Source organism: Schistocerca cancellata, chromosome 1 (assembly GCF_023864275.1).
Source record: "Schistocerca cancellata isolate TAMUIC-IGC-003103 chromosome 1, iqSchCanc2.1, whole genome shotgun sequence".
NCBI lineage: Eukaryota > Metazoa > Arthropoda > Insecta > Orthoptera > Acrididae > Schistocerca > Schistocerca cancellata.
Genome location: NC_064626.1, coordinates 904,459,263 through 904,481,164, shown reverse-complemented (window position 1 = coordinate 904,481,164; position 21,902 = coordinate 904,459,263). Strand labels below are relative to the sequence as shown.

The 21,902-nt window shown below is 38.8% G+C and overlaps 1 protein-coding gene across 2 annotated transcripts in view; it reads left to right on the top strand.

Annotated features, from left to right (window-relative positions):
- LOC126190939 (serine protease nudel-like) overlaps positions 1–21,902 on the top strand; it is a 65,166-nt gene that overhangs the window by 8,058 nt on the left and 35,206 nt on the right. For both annotated transcript variants that reach the window (XM_049931593.1, XM_049931585.1), the window contains exons 3-5: positions 12,665–12,832; positions 13,031–13,166; positions 16,722–16,838. In XM_049931593.1, the coding sequence (XP_049787550.1) occupies positions 12,665–12,832; positions 13,031–13,166; positions 16,722–16,838 (421 nt within the window). The remainder of the gene's footprint in view (positions 1–12,664; positions 12,833–13,030; positions 13,167–16,721; positions 16,839–21,902) is intronic.

Here is a 21,902-nt window from a genome sequence, read left to right as displayed (position 1 = left end):
AGCCACCTTCCTCCATGTCAGTGTCCACCTCAAAGATGGCTATATTAGTAGCTCTTCCATATCAAACCTGCCAACCACCAGCAATACCTCCACTTCAACAGCTGCCACCCATTCCAGACCAAGAAGTTTCTTCCATACAGTCTAGCCACCCATGGCTATCACATTTTTGGTGACAAGCAGTCCTTTTCCAAACATACCAAGGGTCTCACTGAAGCGTTCACAGACTAAAATTACCCTCCCAATCTTGAACAGAAAAAATTCTCGCATTCCTTATCTCTCCAGCCATCCACCATTCCCACAGTCCCATGTCTGGCCACAGAGGATTATTCCCCTTGTGACTCAGTACCACCAAAGACTGGAGTAACAGATGCACATTCTCCACCAGGGTTTCAACTACCTGTTGTCAGGGCCTGAAATTAGAAATATCCTACCCACTATTCTTCCCACTCTCCCCACTGTGATATTCCACCATCATCTGAACCTACACAATATGCTCATCCATTCCTACTCCACCCATGTTCCAAACCTCTTGCCTCATGGTTCATATCCCTGTAATAGACCTAGATGCAAGACACGTCCTATATATATTCCCACCACCACCACCACCACCACCACCTACTCCAGTCTTGTCATAAGTACCATCTATCCTATCAAAGGCAGGGCTACCTGTGAAGACATTCATGTGATCTACTAGGTAAGCTGCAACCACTGTACTGCATTCTACATGGGCATGACAACCAACAAGCTGTCTGTTCACATGGATGGCCACTGACAAATTGTGACTGTCAAACAGCTGGACCACCTAGTTGCTGAACACACTGCTCAACATAATATTCTTCACTTTAATGGCTGCTTCACAGCCTGCACTATCTGTATCCTCCGTATCAACACCAGCTTTTCTGGACTGTGCAGGTAGGAGCTCTCCCTGCAATATATCCTGTGTTTCCACAACTCCCCTGGCCTCAGCCTTCATTGGTCACTGTCTTTCACCCACAAATCCCCTTCCCTACCTCCACTCCAGCAATTCACAGCCTTCTATTCCAGCAACACACCCACATTCTCTTTACTTCTCTCTTTTTCAGCTCCCTTCCCCCTGTCCCATCTAAACTCTAGATGGCATCTAGCTGCCCTACCCTGTCCCCACGATGTCCCTGTGTGTTCCCACAAACAACACTTTATCGTCCCCCACTCCTACCCAGCTATTCCAACCTTCCCCGCCACAGCATCCACCTTTCCCCCACTATCCAGATTGCATCTCCCGTCATGTCCAGTTGTTCACAGTTTGATCTCAGTGACCAGAGACTGTGAATGAATATACAGGGTGTACACAAAGTCCAGGAACAGTTTCAATTATTTGTTGTACAAGAAATAAACATTATACAGATGTCATACATATTGCATTTTAAAGAGAAACTCTGAAAGATTTTTTACAAACATTTGGTAATACGAACCATGAGTGCCCCGGCAGACATCAATATGGTAATCGAATTCTTGCCATACACGTCCCAGCATGGCATCATTGGCTGTGGCAGTCGCTTCCCGTATTCTCTTCCAGAGCTCTGCTACATCACGTGGTAGAGGTGGTACATACACAAAGTCCTTAATGTGCTACCACAGAAAAAAGTCACGCAGAATGAGATCTGGTGACAGGGGAGAACATTTCATGAACTCCCAACACACAGAAAGCTTGCTAGGCACCTGAACTCGCCATGTTTGCAACTGGTGCTGACTATTGACAAATTACCAAACTACACTGTGTCAGTAAAGAAAAGAAAAATATTTCATGGTTTCTCCTCAAAATGACACATGTATGATATCTTTACAATGTTTGGTTCTTGTGCAATAAATAATTGAAAGTGTTCCCGGACTTTATGTACACCCTGTATGTGAATGTGTGTGTGTGTGTGTGTGTGTGTGTGTGTGTGTGTGTGTGTGTGTGTGTTTGTGTTTTTTCTCTTGTCTACATTAGATGAAAGCTTTTTGGCCAAAGGCTCACTTGTTTAGCAGTCTTTTTGTTGTGACTGTCTCCAACCCAACCTCTCCATTGTTTGCTGAGTAGTAATCTGTCCTTTTCATTACATTGTCGTTATTCCATCCTGGATTTTCAACTACTTAAAACTTGCACTGTAGTGGTTAAGCCACTTTTACAGTCCAATCTTGACCCCTTCTTTTAAATTTTGAGAAAATTTTGCATGGAATAAAATGGGGCAGTGGAACTGGAACCTGTGAACAAATAGGTCAAGTGGACAAGCTGCAGTGGTTTTTATTCAACAAAAATTTGGCAGTGGTTGCCCTTCCAATAAACTATTACATTATGACTAAGTTCTCATCCCCTGTGAAGTATTTTATAAGTTTTTTAAAAATATTATTGTCTATCTTCCATTGACATTTTCATTTTTATTGTTGTTACGTTGTTATCTTCATTCCAAAGAGTGGTCTGGTCCAGCTCTCAATGATAGTGTACCCCTTGTAAACATCTTCATGTCGGAATAACTACTGCAACCTACTTGAACATAGTTACTCTTTTCATCCTGAGACAAAGCAAGATGGAATTACTCCATATGTTATGATCACAGCTCCTGATAATAACTATTTTTTTCTGATATTTGACCTACCTTGATAACTGTGTGGCATATACATAAATATCTTCCAGTGTATATAATTTTTATGAAAGTTGTGCTAGTGAAAAGACATGGATACATAGAATCTAGTGGGAGTGCTTGCAGAAAAATGTAGATTTAGGCTGTTATATAATACAATACAGAGATACACCTCTAATGTGTGCGCTAAACAATTGTCCACAGTGAACTGAAAATACCAGGATAATTTTCTTGCGAGAGCTCATCCACTGACCAAAGAGTCTTATTCTCTCACTACTGATGGGAAGTCTCCACAAAGCAACACCCCCTCTCCCCCCTATCCCAAGCATGTGGAGTCTTGTGGGAGACCAGTCGTGCTGTGGATCACTGTTACACAAGGCATGGCTGAACCATGTCTTGTGCAAAAAGAGAGGGAAAATGACATGCTGTCATGATCCCTGCCTCATTTCAATACAAGTGATTATTGGCTAAAAAAAGTGGGGTGCGATGGGGCAATTGTAGTATTGTTGATCTGTATTTATTTGTGGGAGAGGGGTGCTGGACTGCAGAGGTGGCTGGGTAATGAGTTAAGTAACATTAGGCTCTGCTTGCATGCTAGGAGGTTATTGTTGTAATCTCAGAGCTGTGATGGTAACAAACCTGCCATCTGGTAATGTTGATGTAACCACAACTGGTTCTCTGTCGCTGTAAAGTTTGTAACTGGAAATAGGCCCCTTGTCTACTTGGTGTTTTTCTTGCTGTCCTTTGACCACAATAAATTTGTCCACCAGTTTCACTTGCATATTATCCTGCAGGAATTGCTGCATGTGGAGTCTGACCATGAACATGTTGTCATGTTCGAAGTATCTGGAGCTGGTACCTTGGGGTGACATTAGTCCGGACAGCCTCTGCGTAGCTGTGTTGGTGGTGTCATGGAAAATTCATGCGGGTTTCAGATTTAATGTTGTTTAATGGCACAATGGTAGGCTTTCCAGGTACCAAAATTTTGAAGATATTAGCCCCTTGTGTGAGAACTTTGTGAGGACTAGGGTATGATGGCTGCAGTACAGGTTGAATGGTGGCATCCTGCAACACAGTGAAATCACAGTCAGCTAAGACTTTGTGTATAAAAATTTTCGACAAGCTGTGTGCCTGTGGTAGAGTCATTCTGAGCCACATGATATGGTGTTTCACTGTACTGATGAGAGCAAGGAGCTCCTTAGTCTGTGGTCTGTGGTGTTGCACCAGTGAAATGAAGGTTGCTGGTAGAGTGAGCAGTTGATCATCTTTCCACGAACAATACAAGACTGGAATAGAAGGGAGAACCGATCGAGGTACTCAAAGTACCCTCCGCCACACACTGTCAGGTGGCTTGCCGAGTATGGATGTATATGTAGATGTAGAAAGAATCTTTGTTAACGAGGTGCAAAGACCACCTTTGTATGTGGAGCATATGCCTAATAGCACCCAAAGTAAATATTCTGTTAAGTGGCAGCCGTACCACACACACAGACTGCCATAACCATCCAGTGCCAGTGTACCACTAAATCATTGCTTTGTGGATGATAAGCAGTGGTCCAGTAGCACTAGACACCGCAAAGATTACAGAGTCCCGAGAATAGTGCAGGTTCACAATGGTGAGCCCGGTCAGTAGTGATGGAGTTTGGGTAGCTGAAACTTGAGATCTACAAGTTGACAAACACTCTTGCGTTGTCTTGACTACAATGTCTGGCAAGGATGTGGCTTCAGACCAGCAAATAAAATGGTCAGTGGCAGAGAGAATGTATCAGAAGCCACCTGACTCTGGGAGACAGCTGAGCAGATCAAGATGGACGTGTTGGAAATGGCCTTTAGGTATATTGTATCAGACGAGTGGTGGCTGTGCATGTTACCCAACCTTGCAGCATAGGCAAGCCGTGGAAGTCTGTGTTCACAATCTGCAGTCATATTGTGCATTTGGCTTAACTAAATCATCAGTGGCTAGTTTAATCATGGAGCGTACTTTTGGATGTAACAGCTGTGCAAGCTGTCAAAAGTAAATTTATGCATATTGAGTAAGACCAGTGACTGGAAGAGGTGTTTGCAAAACATCATGTCAGACTTGTGAGGAGGAACCCACAATGATGTGGTACCTAGTAGGAAGTTGCATGTTTGTGCATCACGTTGTTGTGCGTTGGCTAACTCGGCGTAACTGTGTCAACTGAAAGTTGTGTACTTGTGAGAGGCAATCAGCAATGATGTTGTCTGCCCCCTTTGAGATGCTGACATCAACTGTGAACTGTGCAATGTAATCCAGGTGTTGGGAACAGTACGGAGTGCAGTCTTTTGCTGGATTATGTCTAGAATCTGCCAGTGATCGTTGGTCAGTATAAACAGTAAGTTATCTGAGCTTAATGTCATCCTTGAAATGCTGCACCTTTTAGTATATAGAGAGCTCAAGCTGGCCAATTACACTGGGAGTCAGTTAGACACTGGGAGGAAAAATGTAATGATTGATGTTCAGCTGCTACTGTCCACTGAAACACTGCTCTGATCACTGTGTCATTTACATCAGAAGTGTTTGACTGTTGCAAGTGGATGAGATAATATTGTAGCGTGTGGTTAACTGAGTTTAATTTTGTCAAATGCTTGTTGTGTTTGAGGGGTCTGAACATGTCATGCTTGCTACATGTATGTCTGCAGGCCAGTGCTGCCACATGAGGTAAGTGAAATCGGTAAAATTAATCGTGCCAAGGACCGTTCAAGATAAATCCTAGGTCATGGGGGCTAACGGATGAGTTGTGTGTGCAGGGTTGTGTGTGCATCCTGTTAGTTAGGATTTCCCAAACTGACATTTGTTCATTATCATGCCAAAATATTAGTGTCTCAAAAATGAGTTGTGTGCGCAGCCCAGTGATTAGGTCTTTGAATTCTTAAATGATCTGAGTTCAGACCGGCATGAGCCAGGCCGGTTTCTATCCTGTTAGTACGAAAGGACCAAAAGGTGTCAGTAAAATCTTGAATATTTAGTATTAGATGGCTATTTGGGACTGTGCGAGCATTGAGAGCTTGATAATCGCTATGAATTCTACATGTTCAGTCTTTTTTTTTTTAGAACAATATGTATGGACATAGTCCACAGACTGTCAGACTAATGAATGGTGCCGGTTTGCAGTAGTCCATTAATATGTAGTTTGGAATATTTTAGTCTGTTGGGTGCCAGTCTGTGTGCTTTGTGAGGACATCTATGCCTAAGATTGGTTCGTAAACATCTGCAACTAAAAACTGCCATGAAAATTTTTTGTGGAGATCAAAGTGTATGGTGCATGTGACAGTTCTGTAATGGTTTATTGGAGAGTCATTTGCAGCCTGTAGTTCGCAGCTTGACAGCCAGGGTAGGAAGCTCCAATGGCAGGTTCTTCCTAAGGGTGGTACTCGCATCTGAGCCAGTTTTAGTCAGGAAGTATTGATTAGTAAAGTGATCTAGTACAAAGAGTTGCCATGGATCAGTTAAGTGATCTAGTACAAAGCTGTTGCAATGATTTGCAGCACCTATTGTGGACCACATTTTGTGTTTAGGTGATTGCATGACATAGAGCAATTACACACTTTGTCATCAAAGTGATTGTGGAACCAACATAGTGACCTGCCTGAAGCGGAATGTTATCCAGTAGATTTGAGTTTTGTTGCTGTTGGAAAAATTGCAAAAAGTCTGTCAGCAAGAATTAATTTGCACTCAATCATTTCACTTCCTTGTACAATCATTGGCATTTGTATTTTCAGTGGTGAGACATAATGTCTATAGCATGTTGTGCAGCATGAGGTTCAAGTTTAATCAACGATCAAAGGCATCTCCAGAGCTGGAATGGAATCCTACAGCCTAATCGTTCAGTAAATTACTTGTCATAATGGTTGCTCTGGTGAGCTAGTAAAGCGATGCTGCTTTCACAGCATTAAATTTCCCTTCACATGGAGATGTTTGAGCAACATCACTGATCATGCAGGCTTATTCTCCAGTGTTACATAATAGAGCGATGAATGTGAGACTGTCATTGAAGATGCTGTGGCTCTGTAGGAAGTATTCATTGATTTTAAACAATGTTGCCACCTGTTCCAGTTGGAAAGGCAGCTGCTCGGAGGGAAAGTTTGACTGTACATGTGCTCCACAAAAGATTTGTCATAGAGGCAGTGGTACTTGTGGTTTGAGGGTGATGGCAGACAAGGTCCCTTATATCTTATGCAGAGCAGATGGTAAACCAAGAAGATTCTCACACAGCCCAGCCGGCTGGACAATAAATGAGATTATGAGTGGATTCAGCTGGATTGTGCCTAAGATGTTAGGTCAATAAAATCAAACAATTCACTGCATTGTAGTGTGGAAACAGACTGAAGAATGTTGTCTTGTTGTTGGGAAGACAGATTAAACTGATTACCAAAGTCATGGAAGAGATCAAAAGTCGTTGCGCATTGTTCATACAAATGTGGGTCATTGTTCCAGCCAACAGGATGACATGGAAGAATGTCACTTACACATTTGTCACATAATATAGGCTGATCCATGTGGTGGAAAAAGTCATATGAAGCACCACGAGCCATTTTCCTACAACTGTTGTTTGCACATGTAGCTACCTTGAAGCAGCTCTGTTGTCATATGAAAACATTTAGGCAAAATACCCTAATTACATTTTAGTAGCTGCTGCTGTTCATTGTGGGATCACTGCTTTTGAATTACCTTGGGGGAAGGGTGGGGGGGTGGGGGGGAATATTTACAGTTAATTGAAGAAAGCAAATTAGGCTATTATGATACAATTTATTATAGTACTGAGATGCAACTTTATACATGAATGACGATTGTTCACAGAAAACTGAAAATACCAAAGACAGTCTATTTATGATTGTACAGCTGCTGACCAAAGAGTCTTATTATCTCACGTTCGATGTGATAACCCCACAGATATTTTATCTTTTTAATGCAAAATGTAAAAGTAAATTTCTGTGAGCTAATCGGTAGGTCTGATCTTATTGACAACACTCTATTCATCAAAAAGACTGGCATTCCAATTTTTCAGTAACATATTTCAATTTCTGTAAAACTGATTAATTTATTGTATAATTAACATTAAGGTTCTGAAGTAGCCCCATTCTCCATCACAGTTTTTATTTCTGTGTTTTGTTATTTTCTGATCTTTGCCATTACATGTTTATTAACTCTGAATTTTATTCACAAAGTGACGTACTACTTTGTATTATTAAACAGTTAATTAAGATGGTTGCATAATTTATTCTAATTTCCAGTATCACACTTTATACCCTAAGTACAGTATACCCAACACAGATGGATTAAATGGTTTCATAAACATTTCCAATTTCATAAACCACCACATGTTTTAAAATTACTGTTAATACTTACAGCCTACTACAGGTAGCAAAATCTGACCTAGCATTTTTATGACTGATTACGTAGCTTCTGAAATAAAAATGTGTTTACATGCCTATTCAAGTTTGTGATATTTTGATTAAATTTTGTTGCAAATAATAGGAAAGTTGGACCACTATTTTCATTGGAATCATTGATTGTTGTGCACTGCAATCTCCATTAAGGAGTGGACAGAGTGAAATGCCTCTGAGCAATTTTTCTAATTGATTGCTGCAAGACACTGCATTTACTGAGGCATATGAAATGTGTTCTGTGTCATACTTGTCATTTTGTTTTGAAGGCTTCTATAACAACAATCAGTTCATTGATAGTGTTTCTAAAAACTGTGTGTCAACTACATTTTAATTTATCTGACAAAGTTTGCCACTGGACTGTTGTTAAATGTGAGAGCTAACATGATACATGTTCTGCTTGTGTTGAAAAGTTAAGGTACTGGCCAACATCTTAACAAAATGACACAAAATTTAATAAATCTGTCAAACTGTGAACCCCAAATTCGGTGTGTTGTACATTACTAAACAAACACCATTCAGTAGTCTTTAAGGTCTTCAGTTTCATGATAACATGCTGGTGTACTAACAAAGAGACAAAGAAGAAGAGACAGCAAAAATCACAGTTTTGTCCCTTAATAATTCACACACATTTGAACATCTTTTTTGAACATCAAAAATCAGCTTGAAACTTCCTGGCAGATTAAAACTGTGTGCCGGACTGAGACTCAAACTCGGGACCTTTGCCTTTCGCGGGCAAGTGCTCTACCGACTGAGCTACCCAAGCACGACTCGACTCACCCCCCGTCCTCACAGCTTTACTTCTGCCAGTACCTCATCTCCTACCTTCCAAACTTTATAGAAGCTCTCCTGCGAACCAAGCAGAACTAGCCCTCCTGAAAGAAAGGATATTGTGGAGACATGGCTTAGCCACAGCCAGGAAGTTTCATATCAGCGCACTCCACTGTAGAGTGGAAATTTCATTCGAAAAATCAGCTTGGTTATCTATCACCACACTTCCCTCCATTATTGAAATCACTAATTCTTGATGCTTCAGGATGTGTCCTACCAACCAGTGGCTTCTTTTAGTCAAGCTGTACCATAAATTTCTTTTTTCCTCATCTCTAGCATTCACATCTGTTAGCTCCTGAATTCTTAGGGATTGGATTTATTAAATTTTTCTTGAACTCTGATGGCATTTTGCTTGTTTCAGGTATCTTTCATGCCATTTGGAATGATTTTGTCATGGCTGTCTCTCCCAAGAATGTCAGTAATTTTGAGGGAATGTCTTCTACATCTGATTCTTTGTTTGGACTTAGGTCTTTCAGTGCTGTCAAATTCTTCTGATCTCATCTTCATTTACTACCTTTTCCCTTTCTACAACATTATCTTAAAGTTCATTGCCCTTGCATAACCTTTGTGTATATTCCTTCCACCTTTCAACTTTCCCTTCTTTGATTAATATCGGCTTTCTGTCTGAGTGTTTGAAATTCATACAACTGCTTCTCTTTTCTCCAAAGGTCCATTAAATTTTCCTAACAGTGACATTTTTCTCTCCCCTTCTCATGCATGCATGAGAGCCATTCCATTTTACACTTTCAGTCAATCAAATTTTTTGCAATATGTATCCTCATTCTCATGCTTCAGTTGGTGAATTATTAGTTCCTCTTCCTTCATCAGTTAAGTTCATTGCATCTCTCTTGTTATCCAGTGACCTCTACTAGACCTTGTCTATCTACCTATTTGCTCATGTGCTGTTCCACTGTTTCGTCTCTCAGACCTATCCATTCATCTTCTCTTGTATTCATTTCCCGAATTTCTTTCAAACATTGCCTAATGCTCGCTCTTAAACTCTTAACCAGCTCAGCTCCATCAATTTATCCATCTCCTGTCACTTTGATTATCTACTATTTTGTAATTTATTCAGTTCTTTTAATCTGTTCTTCACAATGACTGAATTAAGGTCAGAGTCTATATCTGTCCATGGAAATATCTGACAGTTTAAAACCTGGTTTAAAATTTGTGTCTTATGTTATCAGTCTGAAACTTTCCAGTGTCTTCAGGTCATTTCCACATATACAGTCTTATTTTACGTGTGTATCACAATATTTGTTTGATATCCATTCAGATTCACAAAATTCTTTATTTTTGCTGCTGATAATCTTTTACTCTACTGACAATTTCTTATTCGTTACTATTTCCACTCCACTTCTACTATTATCTGGTCAGTACCAATAATTCTGAATCCCACTTCCAAAATCTCTGGCTCATGGCCACCATATCACAGTGATTCTTAAAAATCTTCCACATCCTTCCATTTTTAGCTTTATATTGTGTAGTTTCTCACAATGCCTCATCATTCTCTAGCTGCTTCAACACAGTCCCCACCCAGAGAACTCAATGGGCTACTATTCTACATCTGGAATATTTTACCCATGAGGAAGCGTCTTGCTGCTTTTGGTAGAGAACAGACTGTTTCAGCAAAAGATAATGTGTCAGGTACATGATGGTCTGTCTTGATAAACCAGTGTGGGAAGAAGGGAATGAAATGCAGTTTAACGAGGCATGGGTGTTTGGAGATATTGCCAGGCGGAAGAAGCCATGTTGTGAGCAGTTGAGGGCACAAGATGCTGTCATGGCTCGTAACAATGCTATGTAGTCGCCTTGAATCTGAGACCTTTCTTGGTATTTTTCAGAGACTGATGAAAGCGATCAACACAACTACCCTAACCCGTGGGCTTTCGGTACAACTGTTGATCTGCGGCATTATTCCAAGAACTGATTGGCATCTTCTGTGCTGCAGCAGAGTCAGTCTGGGGCTGCTTCTGTCTTGTGATAATTTTAGCAGCAAATTTTCTAATTGTACTTTTGGTTGTGTACTAGTACCATTGATAAGTTGGCATAGTGCCTATAGAATGTACATGGTTTCTTTAAGTAAAACAGAGCTCTAATATTTGCAAATGCAAACAAATTATCCAAGAAACGAATTATAAAATCAGATAGCACATGAAATATGGAGTATGAGGAGGTTGGTGACTGCTGATTCACTCACTGCTGCGTGCACCCTCACCTCTCTTAATGAAAGCATTTATTCTAACACAATACTTAGAACTGAGAGCTGCTTGGAACCCGAGGTAAACTGTAAGTAAATTTGAATGTCATATAAAACCCACAGACTCCACAGCAGATGGAGTAACAAACAGACATATTGGGAAGAACCAGACAAAAACTGGGCTTGATAGTGTGCTTGACATGGCAAGTGGGAGTGTAGGTGGACTTACTAATCAAATGTTTCTACTAGCCTGTAGATTTAGCTGAATTAGTTACAAACTCACTTCAGTGTAACTTCATTAGCACTGAATGCTACTGATCACAGAATACATATTGGAGATTCTAACTGCCCTAATATCAAATGAGAAACAATGTATACATTACCAGTGGCAAACACAGACCTGTGAAATAGTACTGAATGCTTTATCAGGCAACCATCTTGAACAATCAGTTGAATAGTCCACATATGAGAAAAATATTTTCAACATGGTGGGTACAAACTACCCTGACTTTACTGCCAATGTAATAATTAGACACTATGGATTGATTATAGTGAAGATTGCCATAAAAGGCAAAAAAGTTTACCAAGAAGCCTGTGAGAGTAGTTTCAATTAGAAGAACACTTGATATGTCATTCTCTAGAAAAAAATGTACCAAATAGGGAAATAAAAGGTGAAAATTTGCAAAAGAGGGCAACACACAAGTAGTTTGTACAGTAAGTAATTTTTATATATCCTTTACATTGCTGTATTTCTGAAGGTAACCATTCAGTTGTGTTAATAAGAGAGGTAAAATACAGATCCAAAAGAGCTGATAGATACTACATAACAATTTATCTGATGACCATATTAGTTTGAATAGCAAAATATTACAAAAACGGATAAGAAACAAATGTGATTTTTACTCGCTACTGACCCTGTTTTGATTAAAATATTGCTATAACCTGTAGTGAATGCTATAACGTGAAAATCTCGTACTTGTGGCAAAAATAATCACCTAAGAGAAACTTCAAAGTCAGAAAAATGAATGTTCTCAGGTGTAAATTTATGTTAGTAAAATATATAAATAATTTAAGAGCATCAATGAACAACAACCATACAGATACTTTTGGTTTCAATACAAAATATAGATTACAGGCATGCAGAAATACGTATAGGTTTGAAAGTGCTATCTACTTTTGTATTTTCTCTGCACTGCTGTAATGTAGCATCCTCAATATTCAGTGGGTTTTGTATCTCATTACACAGTTATTTATTAGACTGAACTCCTGTTTTTTACTGTTATATTGTACTACATATTCAGATAACATTCATTTATTACAATGTTGAGGATAATGGCCCCTGCAAGTTGTTGTTTGTCTTGTCTCTCATTATTTGTGTGAATGTGGTATCAAATAAGATATACTATGGTGTTTTTTGAATTTTATAGTTGAGGGGGGGTTTTAGAATTTTGTGAAGTGAGGTAAAATTTTGAAATTTATGTCTACTTTTGTCACAGATAGGGTGTATAATTTTCAGTCCACTGCTAAAAATCTACAGCTACCAGCCACTATAAAGTGTATCATTTACCAGCAGTAGACAGAATTTTTAATACATATATCTTAATAATTTGATATAAAATATTTTCAGAATGGTGTAGACTGGGGCAGTTTGTATGTCCTAACTCTCAGGTTTGCGTGGATCAGGAAAAGCTTTGTGATGGAGCAACAGATTGTCCATTTGGTGATGATGAGAAACGGTGTGTCACTGTCTCCAAATCAACTAGAGAAGCTGACAACTTCACATACCAATCTGAAGGTTACATTCTCATTGTTAATGTTATCTGTGTAGTAACTGTTAGCTTGTTGTTTAAAATATACATCACAAGATGTATTTAATACATACTGCATGTCTTTAGATAGTTACACACCAAATCTTTTGTTTTAACAGAAGAATCTTCTTTCAAAATAACAATTCAGCTCTAAAATATTGATAATGTATACCTCTTACTTTTAGGTTTCCTTATGGTGAGGAAAAGAGGGCAGTGGGGTAAGCTTTGCTTGCACAATTTTGAAAAGATTCTCGCAAAATCTCAGTCGTCTTGGAAAATAACAGATCTGGGAAGAGCTGTGTGCAAAGCGATGACGTACAGGTTTGTCTATTATTTAGTTTACTGATTCAGCAATAGCAGATCCTACAGAAGAAATTACTTTCCACATGTAGTTCATTTAAAGCATTGGATGATGAACTGGTGTGTAAAACCAACTATGAATCAGCTGTTTCAGTGTATGATTTTAACTCACTTGTAAAAAATATTTATTTCTGTAATATTTTCATGAAAAAGGACTACAAAATATAAATACCAATGAATGATTACTTCATGAAAACCATGCAGTATTTTGCCGAGATTCCTGTTCATGAGTTATATAATAATAGCTGTTAACTTTATAGTTGCTTATGTAGACTGCATTAGCTGATTATGAGTTATGAGACTATGTGATGTATGACCAAATACAAACTTTAGTACAAGAGAACTGGATGCTGCACTTAATTTCAGGCCCGCATCTCGTGGTCGTGCGGTAGCGTTCTCGCTTCCCACACCCAGGTTCCCGGGTTCGATTCCCGGTGGGGTCAGGGATTTTCTCTGCCTCGTGATGGCTGGGTGTTGTGTGCTGTCCTTAGGTTAGTTAGGTTTAAGTAGTTCTAAGTTCTAGGGGACTGATGACCATAGATGTTAAGTCCCATAGTGCTCAGAGCCATTTGAACCATTTGAACTTAATTTCAGAGTGACACAGATACATTACATTATTTTTCAACACAGTTACAGAGTCTCTGTAGACAACAGTCAAACTGTAGCTCAGGATTTGTATGGAATAGGGTTTTGACTGGTGGTTGTGTGAACTTGGGCTTACTTTAAATATAAATTTTATGAACAGCTGTATATCATTATGTGGAAGTGCATACAGTCATAAAACTTGTCCTTGATCACAAAAATATCAAACTGATAATACCAGAAGCAAACAGTATTCCTCTCAAATACCGATATAATGAAAATTTTTTCTTGAAGTGGGCACCGTAACATTTAAAAAAAAAAAAACAAAAGTCTTATCCTGAACATATCCAAATGTTCCTTAGACAATTATCTAATGCAGTCCAAATGACTTCACAAGTGGGCATCAACAAAAGGGAACCAATATCATCAATTAATAACTTTACAAACAGGCACACACAACCATACTGAATAACTGCAACAAGTAACTGCCACTGACAGATCTGCCCTGTACTACCATCAATCTCCAATTTGTAACAGCTTTGTCATGCTTCGGAACCACCACAACAGGCACAAGCCTATTCCACCTCTCTCAGCATGTACCACACCACTATAATTTATTGTGCCAACAACTATTAGCTGCATAGTAACATATGTCTGACTGCAGAACATCTGCTGATAAAGACAATCCCAGCCATCATGCCAATGTCTGGCTCCTGGCAATGTGTTGCAGGATTGTCAGCTGCTTCCACAGCGATCCCAGGGCTGGCATCCAGATGATGATTTTGGTTTCCCTCTATAGTACAGACTGCCATTTGCTCTCTCATGCTGTGCTGGAAAGATCAGAGTGGCATTATGACTGCTCTTGCATTGCCACTAGTGCCCTCTGGCCAGAATCAAGCCCCTGAGTCACAGTGGCATCACTGGCTGTGAAATTCAGTTTCACACCACAGTGAAAGCCAAAGTTACTTCTACATCCGATGATGACTCTCCATCCGATGATGACTCTCCATCCAAGATAACATGCTGCATCCTCCCTACCAAACATTTCAGTCCTGTCACAAATTTCACTTGATACCTCATATGATCATACTTTTGGCAATAAGTGTAGTGTGGTACTGAGTCAAATGCTGTTCAGAAATTATGAACTACTGCATCTACCTGTCTGCCTTGATCCAAAGCTTTCAGTCTATCATATGAGAAAAGTCTGAATGGGGTTTCACATGATTGGTGTTTTCAGAACCCATCCTGGTTTGAGATATCTCATTATGTTTGAACTCAGAATGTGTTCTAAGCTTCTACAACAAATCTGTGTCATGCATACTGGATGTTTGTTTTGTGGATCACTTCTACTGCTCTTCTTGTAGATGTGTGTGACCTGTGCTTTCTTCAAAATATGGGACATGGTTTTTTGTTCAGTGGGTCTGTTATAGGTTATAGTAAGAAGAGGGGCTAACTCAGCTGCAAATTCACTATAGAATCTGATAGGGATTCCATTGGGCACTGGAGCTGTGTTCAATTTTGATGATTTCTCACTCCTTTGACCCTAATAGTTGTTTCACTCACCTTCCAGTGGTAGGAGTATTCCTTTGTAAAGGAACATTTGAAAACGGAGTTAAGCATTTGCTTTGCTACCTTCTGTGTCAGTTCCTGTCACATTCACTAGGGCTATACATTAGCTTTGGTGCCACTAACAGCCTTTACATATGATCAGAATTTCTTTCGGTCTTGTGAAAGATCATTTGATGATATTCTGTTATAGTAGTCACTGAGAGCTTCATGCAGTCCTCTCTTGACAGCCAAATGTTTCATTAAGCATCTCTCTATCTGTTGTCCTATGTTTCTATGATTTGTTTTACACCTGTTATGCAGTAGTGTCTGCTTCTTGAGAAATTTTTTTACAATGACTAAATTTGAATGAATGCTATGGAGAGTCCCTCTCATTATGAACTGTTCTGGGTGCATTACCTCGCAGTGCATAGTCAACTATTCCTTTAAACTTGAGCCATAGTTCCTCAACATTCTCGTGCCTTGTTCTGAAAGTTTCAGGTTAGTCATTGGGTTCTGACACTACTGATTTTTTTTATCTAGTTTGCTGAACATATATATCTTTCTGCTTGTTTCAGTTGTCCTTTGTACTTTGATAATCAGTGTTGCCACAACTGCATCATGGTCACTGATACCTGTTTTGATGTGGACATCCTCAAAGAGGTCAGGTCTATTTGTTACCATTAGATCCAATATATTTGAATCATGAGTAGGGTTCTGAGCTATCTGACATAGGTAGTTTTCAGAGAAGGTATCGACTAATGTTTCACAGGATGTCTTATCATGCCCACCACTAACAAAAATATTATTTTTCCAATTGATTGTTGGGTGATTTAAGTCTCTACCAATGATTACAGTCTGATTGGAGCACTTACATACAAGCAAACTGTTGTTTTCTCTACAGTTTTCAGTTACATCAGGAGATGAGTCTGTTGGGTGATAGGAGGATCCAATTACCATTTTTACTCCCACCCTGATACTGAGTCGTGGCCAAACAATCTCATTTGTAGCTACAGTTTCTATCTCAATGACTTTCTTGTCTACTGTGACAGATACATTCCCACCTTTCACCAATAGCCATCCACACACTTAAATTTCCTCAAAAATCTCAGTACTATCAATTTCTGGTTTAATTTGCAATTCAAGATTGGAGTAATATGTTTGAGCTTTTTAATGTTGGTTTACCTGGCTTAGTATGAAGCTATAATCATTAATTTATGTCATTCTTAATTATGTATGATACATTAAGATATATGTGAAGTGATATTTTGCACTATAGCTGCAATTCTGAAAGTTGTTACCTTTAATTAAATCTTGATGCATATACTTGTATTCTGATATTCCACAAAACAAATTTCTAATGAGTGATTTTTCCTCGTTTATTTTCAGTGATTTTGACACTGTTGAACACCAGACAGAAATAATTAAAAATGTTGATGAAGTGGATGATGATCACTATTTTGAGATCACGTTTGCACCTCCGAACAGCACTGAATACACACAGAAGTAAGAACCACAACTGTTTCATCTTGAAAAAGACCAGAGAAAAACATAACTTAAACATGTGTTAATAGTGCCCTGCTCCTCTCCACTTTTATTTCCCTTGATAGAATGTTCCTGTTATTTCCTTTCTACGATAATACAAGCAGAAATATTCTGGTAAACATAAGTCCATGAATGAGGTGTCTGTAAGATAGCGGTGATGGAGGAGTTAGGAGTTGCTGCTGATTTCAGTATGAAATATTCTCCTACTTGGTATGACTGTATTTGAAATGTAAACTTTTCAGTTACATCCTCAACTAAAACTGGGATCAAATTCCACCCATTGCCTACCTTTTCAAGAATACAACACTACTGCAGTGTGCTGCATGTTACAATACATTTGTACCTATCAAAAGTGTTTTTCTATGTGTTGCCCTTGCATTTGGATGCAGTAGTGCATTTGTCTCTGCAGTGAGTGCCAGTTTTTTTCAGACACCCCCAGACAATCTCATAAATCTTGACAAAACTCTACAATTTACTATTCCAGTTCTGTAAGTGTATCAGTTAGGACGATGCGAAACAGACATAAAAATCCGAGATGATTGACATCAGGTGATTTAAGAGGCTAAGGTACAGTCTCTGCTCGACTTATGTATCCTGTACCATACTGATATGTAGATGTTGTTTAACATCAGCAGCAATCATGCATGTATCACATTGCCCAAGCATGCACTATGGATGAAATTTGAGGCCAATTAGATGGGACTAAGTAGGACAATACTTCCTACAGCAGTCAGTAGTGGTTTTTATTCATCCAGTTGCATTCCTCACAAACAGCTCATTGTGGAATTATGTTTACTGAAATACTTTTATATCTGTTATAATTTTGAGTAAATAACTAAGCAAAATATTATCAGTGGAAATAAAATGAGGCATGAGGGGGGAGGGGTTTTACTGTTCACAGATGTTTAAGTCCAGGATGATGGCAGGAAGTGAGGAGATGTTGGAGAGCAATCCTCCATCTCTGGAGTACAAAGAAGGTGGTAATGGGCTGGAGGATCTAAATGGTCCACGTGGTGTAGCAAGCACTCTGATTTATTTTTACAGTCATAAAAATCTGTCCTCTGGTACATGTAAAGCAGATCATATAATATGTTCAGTTAATTGAAAAAATTCTACATAAAAATATACAATTTTTCCTCAATTAAGAAATAAATTATTACATTCCTTCTGTAAATTTCTGTAGCTAGCCTTTGGTTTGCAGCTACATTGGTACATACTAGAGTTTTGCCTGCACTGAGCAGGAAAACAGCCTACACCAGCCACCTGCTCATCTCCCACCTATATTGTACCTATACATCCCATGAATCGTTTAAAAATTTGTAATTATTGTTAATTGTCCAGGTGTTTAGTGACTTGGCAAAAAACATAATTATCACAACTATTTGTAAATAATGATATCATATTGTTACTAATAACTAACATATTTATATTAAAACTAAATTACAATTATGTATGATCTTGTTAACAGGCACCACACAACACTTAACTGATAACACAGTATTTTTATGCTACTTGTGAGCTTATCCTTTCCTCACCATCGATATTACAGCCATTTGTTTTGCGTACCTCCTTGTCATTCACATATTCCCTGTCATTCATCATTTTATATATTACCTGTCATTCACCTCTTCTCTTCTATTAACGTCTCTTGTACATAATTTCTATCTATAATAGCTGTTCTGAACCTGATAGTTCATTCCTAGATATATTGCTTGTGATTTTATTCAGTTACTGGAAGGTGTCATCATTCTTAATTAAGAACATCATTTCGTCTTGAGGGGTTCATGTCTCTTAACTTCCTCTTGGAGTGGGAATGTGAACACCACAGCCCTGTCATAAAATAAACCACACATCTGCTGGGTACAATATAACCCATTTGCACTCTCTGAAGTTTTGAAGGAGACTGTATCCTCAGTGTCCTTTATTGTCGCTATCCCGATCTTGCTGCCATTTGTCAAGTGCCCAGTCTTGAAGATCTAACGTATTAGTTATTCTGGAACCTGTAATTTCTTGTACTTTACCCATGTTATCTCACCATAACCTCTATGCTGTGGCAAGAAACTGTACTGCTATGTCATCAGGACATACTCCCATAGTGATGAGAAGGGTCTCTGCTTGCGTAGTATTGTATGCTCACATCATCCTTAAGTAGCCACACTCTGTGTACCTCCTAGTGTGGCTGCGTTTCGTACCAGGTGGAGCCAGTGAGACCAAGCACATGTTGGAAAGACCACAATGGCAATTAGTGTTGCACTGTGATAAATTTTTGCAGGTTGTGGGGTAAGTTGCCAATGCTGGTGCTTGCAGTTTTGCATAATTTTAGGAGCATTTGGATGGACTTTAAGTACATGTGCTAAGAAGTTCTTCTGTCCTTGTGGAGAACTTCTAAAAACCTGCCTACAGTGTTTCATGTAATTGGGATTTTATGTAATTGGGCTGTTCAAGGAGAGTTTGTACTTAAGCAGCATATATTTACTTTTATTTGCACCTATTGTTAGTTTCAATAATAAAATCCACTGAAGCTGTAAAATTATTTATTTCTAAAAAGGAAAGCACTACTCTGTTTCAGGACATGTGTTCTTCTTCAGATACATTTGTAACCATTTTTAAAAGAATAATAGTACCTATCCACATAGTTAAGATAATCAAAGCTAAACAGAACCAAGAGAAATTCTGAGGAAAGAACACCTATTAAATTGTGAATCCACAAGGATACATAACTAAGGTTAAAATAGATTAAAATTATTAAAATAGTGCATCCCTGGTACATGAAATGCAAGAGTGTGTCCTCTTCAATCCTAGGTCTGCCAGAAAGCCTTTTGCAGAGGAGTACCACATGAAAGGATAAAGGTCATCAATTAGAGGAGTGGAAACCACAGTTAAATGGAATAAAATATATAAAGAATCAAACAAAATCCCCCATTACAAAACTAATGGTTCACCGTTAGGAATGTTCCACACATGGATCCCTGTGAAGACAGATGGGTGGTCTTTTGTCTAAGAAACCACCAACTGTCATCCACTATAATGAGAGCTAACTTCTGTTACATATCAGTGAGGCAGTAATAACAGATTACCACATCTGTACATGAATACATCGCATACTGACCAGTAGGGTCGAACCAAAGTAAACTGACATAATTCCTGCAATGTCACTCAAGAATGCACATAGCACACTTACAGAGCATAGTTTCAAATTGTAACTAATTTGTATATGCACAAATTTGTGGAACAACTAATATGAAAGGAAGGAAACCTGTAAAACATTTATAGCCTACACCAGTGCTATTGACCGTCTTAAGAATAGTGATACAGTAAAAAAGTACAATAAAAGATTTTTAAGAAATATTGCTCACAGCGTCACTGATCACATCACTAAAATCCAAAATGAAACCAAAATAGTAATCACTCATAACAATCAAAGCATAAAAACATAGTAACCTCCACTCTTATAGTTGGGAACATTTATTCTTTTTTGTAGGTCCTCTGTGAGAGGCTTTGTGGCATACCTAGGCTTAAAGAGGATATTTTCTTGCATGTTATGTACCAGGGATGCACTATTTTAACATATTTTAACCCATTCTGACCTTAGGTATGCATAATTGTGCACTCATATTTTGATGTATCTATATTTTTTCTTAGAATATCTGTTGGTTCTGTTTAGCTTTGATTACCTTACCCATGTGCATAGGTATTATTATTCTTTTAAAAATTGTTGCAGGTGGACCTGAAGATGGGACATATATCCTGAAACTGGGTAGTGCATTTCTTTCTAGAAATAAATAATTTTCACAACTGTAGCAGTTTCATCATTGACAGTGAATAACAGTTGTGGGTTTTTCATGAAGAGAAATGTATAGTTAATTTGTTATTCCTACACCACCGCTGCATCTTTGAGTGCATGTGTCTGGAACATCCAGAAACCACCACTGAGATATCATCAAGGTGAGCAACAACTCTATTTGCTTCATCAATTCCAACTATCAGTGGCTTGATTGTCAGGTCCCAAAATGTTGGTCCACTTATTGAGCCTTGAGGGCAGCCCTTTGTAATTGTTTTTGTTACCTTGTGCCACCCAGCAAGCCGTTCAACAGTCTGACCAGTTCTGTAAGCCATGGAACAGTAATGTATGTATTTTGGAATACAAAAACATCCTAGGCGATTGAACATCACAGACCACCATAGACAATCAAATGCAACTGCTATGTCCATCTTAATTGCAGCACAATATTTACTGTAGTACAATATTTATTGTTTGTTGTGTCTACAGTTTGGAGAACCTGATTAATGGCATCATCTACTAATTTACGTTTGTGAAAGCCAAACTGACATGTGCTAAGACCCTGGAGCTCTCAGTGCTTTTGAAGATGTCTGGAGAGTAGCCACTCCTGAACTTTTGCTAATGTATTAGCAGATAGGTCTATTTCTCTTCAGCTTTGTGGGATCTTGATTCAGGCCTTTATTTATGACAATGGCACCTGCAGATTTCCAAGCCTTCAGTTTCCTGCCCTGTCTTAATGCCTCATTCAATAGACATGTTAAGAATGACTCTGATTGGAACTGCTTCCTACATCATTTCTGAACAGATTCCATCTAGATCTGATGCCTTGTCGTGCTTCGCCATGTGCTAGGATGGCTATCATTACTGCTCAGGCATTCAGATTCCTTGAGCTGTGCTGTAAAACATGCTCAGAAACATTGGTAATAGATGTAGGCAGACAGTTCTTTTGTGCTCATCCATTTGTACAGCCAGTTTATTGGTGGTCATTGATGTGTAAAAAGCCACACATTGAACACATGTTACTGGGAAAATAAGATGTCTGGTTTCACATATTGCTCTTCATGTGCCACTGCATGGCTTACCAGTGGTGACAATAAGAGTAAGTAGTGGTGGTTGGGTGCATGGGACAGGTTTAACCACAGGAAAAATTCCAGGTATCAAAATGTTGGGGTAGGGATAGTGACCATGGAACATCCTACAATTTGACAAAGATGTTACGGGAGTTAGCAGAGCAGTGGAAGGTG